Source organism: Pinus tabuliformis, chromosome 8, assembly GCF_031772625.1.
Source record: "Pinus tabuliformis cultivar Carrire ecotype Pingquan chromosome 8, CPIR1, whole genome shotgun sequence".
Lineage (NCBI taxonomy): Eukaryota > Viridiplantae > Streptophyta > Pinopsida > Pinales > Pinaceae > Pinus > Pinus tabuliformis.
Window position 1 is genome coordinate 126,887,357 of NC_142294.1, and position 12,476 is coordinate 126,899,832.

Sequence of the window (12,476 nt, forward strand, 5' to 3'; positions counted from 1 at the left end):
GATGCAGTCTATAAAAATGCAGTTTCAATCTCTTGTCTTCTAATAACGCAGCGCAGACTTCAGTACCACAGTTCCATGAACAATATGATGCCGGTAATAAATTCAGATCAATACGTTTATGCGTGGAGGCACCAGAGGGATGGCTAAACAAGCTTCAAAGATTCTGCAAAGAATCACGCAGAGGTATGTCCAAGAACGTATAACGGATGCATTCATTAGAGAAAGCCGCAGAGATACAAACGTTTATTCAAACGCAGAGGGCGCAGTCTCATGAGAGGGCAGTGTCAGAGAGCGCAGGGCAGTCAGAGGCAGCGCAGAGAATTCAGGTCAGAGGCGCAGCAAATTCAGGTCAGAGGGGCAGCGGATTCAGGCAAAGGAAGAGGCAGAGCCAGGGAATCACGCCAGAGGTTCATGAGCAGGGCAGCTCTTACGACAGGAGTTACTACTATTTTAAGGACTGGGACCTGAGCTCTGATACCATGTCAGGCCAGGGTAACTCCTCATTTGAACGAGAGAAAACTCTGATTGATGTTTATTCATTAGCTAGTACTTTATTTATACAAATACAAAACAGATCAGTTCATCTTCTAGATGACTGTCCGGCTTCACCTCATCCGTTTCGGATTAGGTGTCAACAATATCTTTAAATGAGTAGCCTGTAGAAAATCATGAAACCTCATTAAAACCAATAGAAAATGGGTTGCAACAGTCTTTTAAATTTTTTCACGATCCAATAGCTGATGTGTTGCATGATATCTGCAATCAAAGTCCTTCTCCATTAGCTAACTGTGAGCTTGAAAAAAGTATTGATACAAACTTGACCCGACAACTGTTTTCTTTGTCATTTTCAGCAGGAGTCTCGTCACAAAACTCAGATGAAAGTTTGCATTCATGGTATGAGGAGAATAAAAGCAATCCATTGGATGAGCTAACTCCAAGTGCACATGAATTTCAAGATCCTTATGTAGTATTTTTGGAGTCGGATAGAGAATCCATATTATTCAACAGATCTATTTACAAGTTTTCATGGGAGTTGCATTTCAGTAGTTTTCTCTTCTTGCTCATAAACAAGCACTTGCGGAGAATTTAAATAGCATCCAGAATTCTTACTTGGTTGCATTGGTTGTTTCATTTCACTTGATCAGGTGATGAATGGAACAGTTAGAGTATGTTTTATTGAATAAGCTCCATTTTGAGTATCTTTTCCAGTTTGTCAGCTGCATTTTAGTATCAAGTTAGTTAGTCAGTTTTTATTTGAGTAAAAGTCAGTTTGTGTCATCAAGTTGTCAGTTTTTAGTCATGCATTTTATTTTGAGTTTTTGACTTCATGCCCAATGGATAAGACTACTTGGTCTACGGTGTTCTTGGCACCTCCAAGGAGCTACCATCCCCATTGGAGCCAATGTTAGTGTCAGTGTTTCACACTGCCATCAGTGATCAAAATATGCTCTTTTTCATTTCATAGTAGGAGTCCCATACTGATGATTTTGCATTCCATTAGGTCATGGAATCATTGATGGTAGGGTTTACTTCAATTTTCCCTCATGATCTGTACTTGTTGATCCCCTTCCATATATTTCAATCATGGTTCATGTTCCCTTTGCAATTCATTTCATTAGGTCTTAGGGTTTGGTCTCATTAGGTTTTAGGGTCCCACCATGGTCAAATCCAATAATTACATGCCAATAATGATCAATAAGGACACGAGGAGGCCAATAATTATTAGCAAAGCCATAATTTATCATTTTGAAAGCCTAATGTAGTTCTCACCTCAAAATTTATCATTTTGAAAGCCTAATGTAGTTCTCACCTCAAAACTTGTTTTGAGGTGAAAACATGGTATTTTGTTTTTATCTCCATTAATGATGTAATTTTATGTTTTCATATGTAATATTGGTTCCCAGCTGCTCCTAAACATCTTGTGATGTTGCCAAGCACCTGCCACTGCAAAAAATTAGGTTATCATGAGCACAAATCCACCTGCAAAAGCAAAAGAGAACAAGCACTAAACCCTAATTTCCTCTCCCACTGAGCTAGGGCTGGCTATGGGATTAGAGATATCTGATAAGAGGAGGAAAAATGGATATGAGAAGGTATGAGGCCATTTCATATCATCAAACATCAGGTCTCCATCATTTGTTGAGAAGTCATTCCAAGGAACAAGCGATTCACCACACATAGGGGACGATTTTTCTTCAAGCTGTGCTTCTGAGCAAGAAAAGATGAATTTGACAAAAGTGAGAGAATTTTTTGTTCATAATATACCCAAGAATAGAAACCTCCTTCAGTTTGTACACAGGTCTCGTGGTTTTAGAAAAATGTAAAAAATACAGTCGCTACAAGAGAGTTGCTGCACTTCTGGAGTGACCTTGGAAAAATAATTTTTTCTCCTAGCTAAGGTGACCAAATGACTTGCTTGATGAGTCAAGTGATAACTAGACACAAATATATTTCCAATGAGCTATCATGAGCTCAATTAGGAGTTGAGGAAGACCTCCGAAAGTTGACTGAAACAACACTCTGTATTTTGGTAGCCTCATTCTGCCATTTTGACCAGTCTTGGAAGATTGGTATTTTGAAAGGTAAAATGAACTCCAAATTAAAAATTTCAAGATGTTCTTGAATGTATACTTGACAAGCTCTCCAAAGAGCTATCCCACGCAAAATTTGGACATCGAGAAGGCAGTGAAAAGTCGTCCTAAAGTGGCGTTGTGCTTAGGGAAGGAGGCGCTGCGCTTAGGGCAAGGTGCTGCGAGTAGGGAGGTTTTTGCCAGTTTAATTTTAAATGGGCACTACGCTTAGGGCACGACACTGCGCATCTAGGTAGGATCACTACACTTAGAGAATATAGCCATCTCATCACTCCAAACTTCAAATTTTCACCCAAATTTCCTCCAATCTTGTATTCGCAAGTAAGTACCTGCTCTTATACAATGTTTAGAATGCAAACTTCATGTTTCGACCTCTCCTCCATTCTCATTATTAAACCCTATTCACTTGGTCCATTTCATTGTCTAGCTTCAAAACTAAACCCTTTAATTCATCATTCCCTCCATACTCATCTACTTTTCATCACCTATCTTTCATTTCCATAACCCTCCCTTCACTCTCATAGCCTATGCTCTATTTATAACTACATGCATTCATTTACAAACCCTAGAGCATACCCATCATCCCATTTACATTGTCCCATATACACTGTCAACATTTGTTCAACTAAATAGCTAGTTCAATGGATAGAGGAAGTGATTTTGATTATGATGAGGAGACAACAAGTGATAGTTCAGTGGAGAGACATAGGATTCAGAGAAAGCCTCATAAGGGAGGCAAAATAATAAGAAAAGAGCCAAATAATTCAAGAGAATTAAAAGCCTTTCCACTAGCAGTTTCATGTTTTAGGCACCTTGGATGTTATGAATTTTGTGAACTAGTGGAGAGGGTCCAGTTTTATCATGAACTTGCTAGACTTTTTGCGGCTCACTTGCATAACTATGAAGTGACACTGGCTGGAGTAACTTTCACAATATCAGCATCTATTATTTCAGAGGGGCAACAGAGATAACCAAATGATGAGGCACATGGCCTATCACTACAGGACAAGGAACAAAATTTGCAACATGAGAATGAAGAGGATGAAAGCTCGATTAAAGAGAGCCTTAGAGGGAAAGAAAGAGTAAGATAGACTCCAAATGTTGGCTCAAGCCTCTTTTTCCAACCAAAGCACTTGATGGTGGTGCTCCATGCCAAATTTGGGCAAATTTTGAGAATTTTTTGTATTTTTGAAATTTTGAAATTCACAACATAGAATTTTTTTCTAGAAGCGCAATGCCACCGACGCTGCGCTTTTTCCTATGGCATCCATTGGGGAAAAAGCTGACATTTTTGGATTAAAAATGATGAAGACATGCACCCTGGAAATTTTCAGAATTTTGGGAGCAGATCTGGTTCACCAAAAGGTCCAAAAACTACCAAAAACTGATCTTTCTGCCTCTTTTTGGACACATAGAGGCAGTCTTGGGAGATTGAAGTTTTGAGGGGGAAAATGACCTCTAAATTCAAACATTATAGGTGTTCCAGAAACTATACTTGAATACCTTTCCAATGATCTATCACGGGCTCAATTTGGCTAAGGGGAAGGCCTCCAAAATTAGGTGTAAAGTGGCCCTACGCTTAGGACCAGTGACGCTGCGCTTAGGGGCATTTTGCTCAGGGAACTAAATTCACCTATTTTGACTGTGAATTTGATTTCTCTCTCCTCATGGATGATTTAACTGATGTAATTGATGACATGGCATGTAAATGTAATGGTAAAATAGTGTTAGAGGGTAGATTCGTTAGTTAGAGGTCGTTTTGTGGCAAATGAATCAGTTTCCCCTCTTTTAGAGGCAAGTTGTTTGACTGGCTATATTCCAGTTCTTTGTTGTGAAATGATTGAAACAACCTCTCTTCTCATGGATTCAACCCCTAAAGGTTAGGATGAGTAGCTTAGATGTATATATTATGTGTTTTCTTGGTCATTTGGTGGGTTTGGACTCACTTCGATGCTCAGAGCTTGATTATACACCATTGTAAGCAGTTTGGCAAGGAAATTAATAGGAATTGTAGCTATTTTTATGGGATCCATGTGGTATGGTGATTTTTCATAGTTTCTTATTTTTTTATCAGTTGTTTACATGTTTTATGTATGCCATCATCTATTTCACTGCTTCTAATTAAATGATATCAAGATAGATAGGTAGAATCCATTGTCTGCAGTGCTCTACCTTGGGAAATCATTTAGTATTCTATGTTTTTTGTTGTTTGAGAAGGACCCATGACTGTCCCATGCCCTCCTCAGCTCCTCACCAGTCATAGACACCCCACCTCACTAAATTTCAAGTGCTAAAGCCTATACCTACCTTGCCCCATAGAACACCCTGCATTTCTGACCTAATTTCCCAGACCCTACTGCCAAGCTCCATCTGATCCAAAAAACATCATCAAATTAATCAAAATTTTCTAAGCTACTATACTAGCCTAAAATCCTTAGCTGATCCAGTAATTTTGACCAAGATCCTAAAGGAGAGAGCTCTCTCCCGACTTTGTAGGGCTAGCTACAAGGTTAAGTGGTTTGAGGTTACCCTGGAAACTTGCCTTCTTCAGCCTGAGACAAATCTAGGTGATAACAGATGGAACAAATGAATTCTTCCTTAAATAATGAATATTCAATTTTAACAATGTTGATGAAGGTGTAACAATTTTTACATTGACTTTCAACTATATGTATATGAAGTGGCAACAAAATATGATATAAGTAATGGCAAACTTCATTAACCATTTTCTCGAAAGCTACAAACCAGATTTTGCTGAAATTTTGCAAGTAGATTTCTAATATATTAATGCCTCTCTGACCCAAAAATCAGATCACTTTGATGCACTGGTCATGAGATATAAGAAAAATGGTTTTAGCTGACAGTGCATGATTTCTAAAATTTTACAAACTAATTTAACTTGAAATTTTTTGGGTTTTTGTATTTTAATGGTATCTCTTTGCTGTCAAAAAATCACAAGGATTTAGTTTATAGTTTTAAAAATATACACAAATCAATTTATGCACTATATAAAAATTAAATGGTATGCCTTAAATGAGAAAGAAAGTAGAAAACATTCATCATGTGTAGTAATTTCTCCCCCAAACTGAAGAATTAACATGACCTCATGCAATACTAGAAAACAAATTGAGGTGATTGCTATAATTGTTGTTGAAATCTATGCTTAGTGTAAAACAACATGGAATAAGGGAGGTGTTGAGAATGAGTAAGGAGATCTATGGATGATAAATAATATTAATGGTATGGTCATAATAAATAAATGAATGAAAGTAACACTCCCCCAAACTGAAATATTCTATGTCTCAAAAAAATGGGAAGTGGTAAAGATGTGGAATGAATGATGGTAAATAATGCTCAATGGATTTTCATGAAATTCTCTTAAACTTTTAATAAATCAGAAACTTATGCTATTTTACCTCAAGTTTTACCTCTGGAAAAATGTGGAATGACATGTATGGACTGGTATTTGTTAAAACTGATGTAGGCTAAGCTAATGTTGAAAGTGATGCAAAAGGCAGAAGCCATGCAAGCACATCTTGTCTGAACACTTGTTCACATTCATGAGTTGGTCAAGCCTCTTTTGTTAGTTGTAATAGTGTGGGATCGCTACAAATAGAGTTACCCCCCATACTTGTTGTTCTCCCATAAAATTTTCAATCAAAAAAAACTTTTGTATAAATGCAATAATAATATTTTGTCAAATCAACGATTTATGGCGGACTTCGGTAATTATTACGCATGCTATCCAAAAATGAATACCTCCCACTTTCCAATTAGAAAAGGGAATCCATGACCATAAAGCACAGGAAAAAGGGAAAGGATGTTGAGGATTCATAAATGAAGGCGACCAATCAAATAAAAGAAGTGTAAATTACGACAAAGGAAATCAAAGCATTACACATCAAAAGATTTGAAATGACCGTAAAATAAAAGAGAGATTTATAACATGATGTAAATAGATATTTACCTTAGGTGGAAAAGTAGCAAATGCATGACCAACGATAAATATTAATGACTGTCGGTAAATTGATTGGACAACAATGATATAGTGGATATAATATATAGGTTACCATGCATGTTGGCTATTAGAAATGTTGTTCAAGTGATAAATTTTCCTTTAGAAACGAATCCATAGGTGGTAATAGGATAAAGAGTATTTGGTAGTGTAACATAATACTTCAATACCACAAGCCGAGCCATTGCTGCCAGCAGACGTTCATAGCCCCGATAGGGTTCTTTTTAACCCCACAACTGAACTAGAGTCCTCATTTTAGTATTTACATGATTCTCCTTTACTTGTTATAAAGAGACCACTATGCTGGCATGGTAACCATATAATCATAGTGTCGTTCACCAAGATATAACAAAGTGATCAGGTTCGCTTATCATGAGACACCCTATCCTTCTGATAGTTTTAATTATCAAGAAGGTCATTACCTTGGTGTGGTGCCCAAAATGGAATGTCACTTGTTACACCCTTATGATCATGGTAGACTGGATAGTGATGAGATGCCCTATCCACTCTAAGAAAGTGCTTGTTATATTTTCATATTTTTATATTTTAATGCTTTTATTGTAAAGAGAGGAATGCCCATTTACTCCTTAAGAGTCAGGGATGGCGTAAGATGTAAAAAAATGCGAATGAAAGTTATGATTTTACCCCCATATCATCATATCAAATGGATTTATCCATTTGAAAGTGTAAAAGATAAACTAGCAAGGTATTAGAATAATAAATCATTTTATGATATGTCCAAAGAGAATATATTCAACCAGTCATTATATAGGTGAACCATGTCAGCTTCGGAATAAAGATGACCATCAAAAGGTTTTATAAGTCATAATGGTATTAATATTACTGTTTTTCTTTATCTTAGGCATAAATTCAACCACATGGTTTTTATTTGAAACATAAAAGAGAAAGAAAAATGGAAAAAAGAATGACTGATGATGAAACAACGAAGAGAAATCATAGTTATTCATTCTACCTATTTAAACAACAAACACACAAAAAGAAAAATCAGGGCTGTTCAATTGATTGAACAGCAATTCTTCAATCGATTGAACAACATACACTCAGAAAGTCTTGTTTAATTGATTGAAAACCAATCATTAAATCAATTGAACAACAACACAAACAAAAAAAGTGTTGTTCAATTGATTGAATAGCAAAATCATAGAAAGACAAAAGTGTTGTTCAATTGATTGAAAAACAATCGTTCAATCGATTGAAGAACAAAATCGAAAAAAATGCAAAAGTGTTGTTCAATTGATTGAATAGAATTTGTTCAATCGATTGAACAACAAAATAGAAAAAAAGAAAAAGTGTTGTTCAATTGATTGAACAGTAATCGTTCAATCGATTGAACAACAAAATTGAAAAAAAACACAAAAAGTGTCATTCAATTGATTGAACAGTAATCATTCAATCGATTGAATAGCAAAATAAAAAAAAAAAGTGCAAAAGTGTTGTTTAATTGATTGAACAACAATCGTTCAATCGATTGAACAACAATCGTTCAATTGATTGAACAACAAAATAAAAAATAAAAACACAAAAAGTTTTGTTCAATTGATTGAACAGCTATTGTTCAACTGATTGAACAACAAAATCGAAAAAAAATGCAAAAAGTGTCATTCAATTGATTGAACAACAATCATTCAATTGATTGAACAAAAAAATCGAAAAAAAGACACAAAAATGTTTTTCAATTGATTGAACAACATTCGTTCAAACAATTGAACGACAAAATCGAAAAAAGACGCAAAAGTTGTTGTCTAATTGATTGAACAGTTATCGTTCAATCAATTGAACAACAAACTTGAAAAAAACACAAAAGTGTTGCTCAATTGATTGAATAGCAGCAATCATTCAATAGATTCAACAACAAAATCGTAGAAACATGAAAGTGTTGTTCAATTGATTGAAAAATAATAGTTTAATCGATTCAAGAGCAAAAGTCAAAAATGAAAAAGTGTTATTCAATCAATTGAACAACAATCGTTCAATCATTTGAACAAAAAAATAAAAAAGAAAAACACAAAAAAGTGTTGTTCAATCGATTGAACAAAAATCGTTCAATCGTTTGAACAACAAAATTCAAAAACACAAAAGTGTTGTTCAATCGAATGAATAACAATCATTCAATCGTTTGAATAACAAAGATAAAAAAATGCAGAAGTGATGTTCAATTGATTGAACAACAATCGTTCAATCATTTGAATAGGAAAATCGAAAAGAAAAACATGCAAAAGTGTTGTTCAATTGATTGAAAAGCAATCGTTCAATCGTTTGAACAACAAAATTCAAAAACGCAAAAGTGTTGTTCAATCGATTGAACAACAAAATCATAAAAACGTGAAAGTTTTCTTCAATTGATTGAACAACAATCGTTCAATCGATTGAACAAAAAAAATGAAAAAATGAAAAAAGTGATGTTCAATAGATTGAATAGTAATTGTTCAATTGATTGAACAACAAAATAAAAAAAAGTGCAAAAGTGTTGTTCAATTGATTGAACATCAAAATGATAAAAACGTGAAAGTGTTGTTCAATTGATTGAACAAAAATCTTTCAATCAATTGAACAACAAAAATCGAAAAACACAAAAAGTGTTGTTTAATTTGAACAACGAAATCATAAAAATGTGAAAGTGTCATTCAATCAATTGAACAGTGATAGTTCAAATGGTTGAAAAACAAACATGCAAAAAGGGTTGTTCAATTGATTGAACAACAATCGTTCAATCGATTAAACAACAAAACGAAAAAAGTGTTGTTCAATCGATTGAACAAAATCATTGAATCATTTGAACAACAAAAACAAAAAAACACAAAAGTGTTGTTCAATCAATTCAACAACAATCGTTCAATCATTTGAACAAAAAAGATGAAAAAGTGCAAAAGTATTGTTCAATCGATTAAACAACAATCGTGCAATTGTTTGAACAATGAAATTGAAAAAAAAACATGCAAAATTGTGCGTCAATCGATTGAACGACAATTGTTCAATCGTTTGAACAACAAAAGTCAAAAATGCAAAAGTGTTGTTCAATCGATTGAACACCAATCATTCAATTGTTTGAACAACAAAAATAAAAAAGAACAAAAGTGTTGTCCAATCGATTGAACAACAATCGTTCAAATGATTGAACGACAAACATGTAAAAAGTGTTTTTCAATTGATTTAACAACAATGCTTCAATCGATTGAACAACAAAACGCACAAAGTAGTGTTCAATTGATTGAACAATAATCATTCCATCGATTGAACAACAAAATGCAGAAAGTTCTATTCAATTGATTGAACAACAATCATTCAGTCGATTAAATAGTAGCACACACACAAAAATAAGTGTTGTTCAATTGATTGAAAAACAATCGTTCAATCGATTGAACAACAACACACGCGCAAAAATAAGTGTTGTTTGATTGATTAAGCAACAATCATTCAATCGATTGAACATCAACACACACACAAAAATAAGTGTTGTTCGATTGGTTGAACAGAGATCATTCAATCAATTGAAGGGAAATACACACACAAAAATAAGTGGTGTTCAATTAATTTAACAACAATCATTCAATCAATTGAACAACACTTACTAAACACACCCAAAGACAAATCAGATTTGTTCGTTCTACCGAACAACAGCTGTCCAATTGCCAACTGAGCAGAAACTACAGCTTTGAAGGAAGCAACACCTGAAATACAAAAACATAAGAGAAATCAGAAAATAAACAACACTATTTAAAAACAGTAAATAAATTAATTAATTAAGTTACAACAGCTATGATGTTATTTCCTAAGGGAACATCAATCTGTCAATGGAAAAAAATGATCTCTTGGAAAAATGCTTTGGGAGCAGTGACATGAGTCTTCAAATGGAAATCAATTCTCCATTTCTTCTCTTATGAATCCGTTAATTAATGAATTGGATGAAATTCCCAAATAAGGCTTCAATTATGTACATACCCAAATTTGAAAAATGCTTGTTAATAAATAGTAGGGTATGTGAAGCCAACTTCCCTTGAAAAGATGGTGTCAAAAATTGTTGATGGAGTGAAACCAATATTCAATATATCCTTTATTGTCTTGATTTCCCATAGTCATCATATCATGAATTTCTTGAGTTTTTAAAATGTCCCGTTGATGCAGACTAGAAGAAACCTCATTTTCTTCCATAACTTCTACAATTTTTAGATTTGAAACATTCCCAATCCCTATATAAGTTTTCTTCAATTGTGCATGTGAAATAGAATGGGTGGGAAGGGTAAGTAAATTTTGTATCTCAACATTATAAGCATGTTGTACTGGTTTATTATGGTGAGGGTGTGGAATGAGTTGAGTAGGAAGTTGTGTAGGACACAAAGCATTTTGATGATGTAGTTGATTGGGTTGTGTGGATGGTTTTGATAGACAAGCAAGATGTTGTTGAAAATATGGAAAAGAATATGGATGATGTGTTTGTGCTACAAAACGTGGGAGAGTATCCATGTAATCATAAGATGAAACATGGCAAACTTGTAGACAAGATTGGTGGGGGTTATATTGAGATTGACATGGTTGCCCAACACAGGAGTATTCTATAATGGATTATGCAAGTAAGAAAATGAAGAGGAAGTGTTTTGAACCATCCATGTTTCTTTCCATGCTTTTGAACTTGTTGCAGCTTCCCCATTTCTTTGATATGCTACTTCCATCCTAGATAAGGAAGAACAACTATTTGTGGGATGCTCCTTTTGGCAATGGGGGAAAAACACTTCTTCAATTTCTTCATTTTTCTGAACCTGCAAAACATCCAATTGTGAATTTAGAGAGCTAATAAAATCAACTTTAAAATGTTCAAATAAATCATCGTTTTCAACTCCTATATCTCTTGTTCTTGTAGTAGATTTGGAAAAGAAAGAAGAAACTTCTCTAGAATTGTTACCAGCCTTGGAGATTCCAATTGAATACCTTATGCATAATTCACAAACATCATCATATGATAACTAAAAAACATCACCTTTTCCTATTAGATTTAAGAGTTCTAAAAATTCATCTTTGATTCCTTTAATAATGAGTGTTTTAAGATCTCTTTTTTTCAAATGCTTATGCTTTGATTTTTGAAAGTTGTATTTAAATTGCTCTACATAATCCTCCAGGCTTTCATCTTCCCATTGTATCACACTGAAAATATCTTCATTGGAATTGCAATAGCCTTGGTACTTCTTCAAGAATACATTCTTCATGTTTTCCTGTGTATAGATACAGTTCCCACCAAGGCTCATGAACCATCGGAGAGTTGCTCCTTTTAGAGTAAGAGGAAACACCTTCAACCTTTGATCATTAGTACAATAGTCATATCCTCTACAAAGTACTTCAAACTCAAATAAGAATGTATCTAGATCTTCATTTGCCAAACCATGAAAATTTGGTAGAGTATATCTGGGAATGATGTGCATTTGTGTCACTCCTAGATATTTGATAGGAAATTCAAAAGTAACAATGTGAGCCATTTCGTACCATAATAGAATTTGTTCTTCATGTGTTTCTTTGAGGCTTCTGCTTCAAATGTTCCTATCAATTGGTCAATGGAATGGGTGGTGCTTACATCACCACTTGAATGGAATCATGAGATTTTTTTCAAAATTCTACCTCTAAAATTCCTACTTCTATCAGTGCATGCTGTATGACCTAAGCCTGACTACTGGGGGTAGACCCATCACTCGTTCCGCAGGATGCACATGTAGGTTCTTACCTTTCGTCTTCAATATCCAACTCTCACAAAGTCAGGTATGCATCTACAACCAGATATTAGTGTGGTACTGAAATTTGACTATTTCCCCGACAATGATGCCAAAATGTTGGGTAAAATTAATTTCTTAATAAATGAATAAAAA

The 12,476-nt window shown here is 34.5% G+C and overlaps 1 protein-coding gene across 1 annotated transcript in view; it reads left to right on the plus strand.

Moving 5' to 3' along the window:
* Positions 1-206: 206 nt before the first annotated feature.
* LOC149234445 (short-chain dehydrogenase reductase ATA1-like) overlaps positions 207-12,476 on the plus strand; it is a 52,346-nt gene continuing 40,076 nt past the window's right edge. The window contains exon 1 of the mRNA XM_089368271.1: positions 207-438. Within this exon, the coding sequence (XP_089224397.1) occupies positions 207-438 (232 nt within the window). The remainder of the gene's footprint in view (positions 439-12,476) is intronic.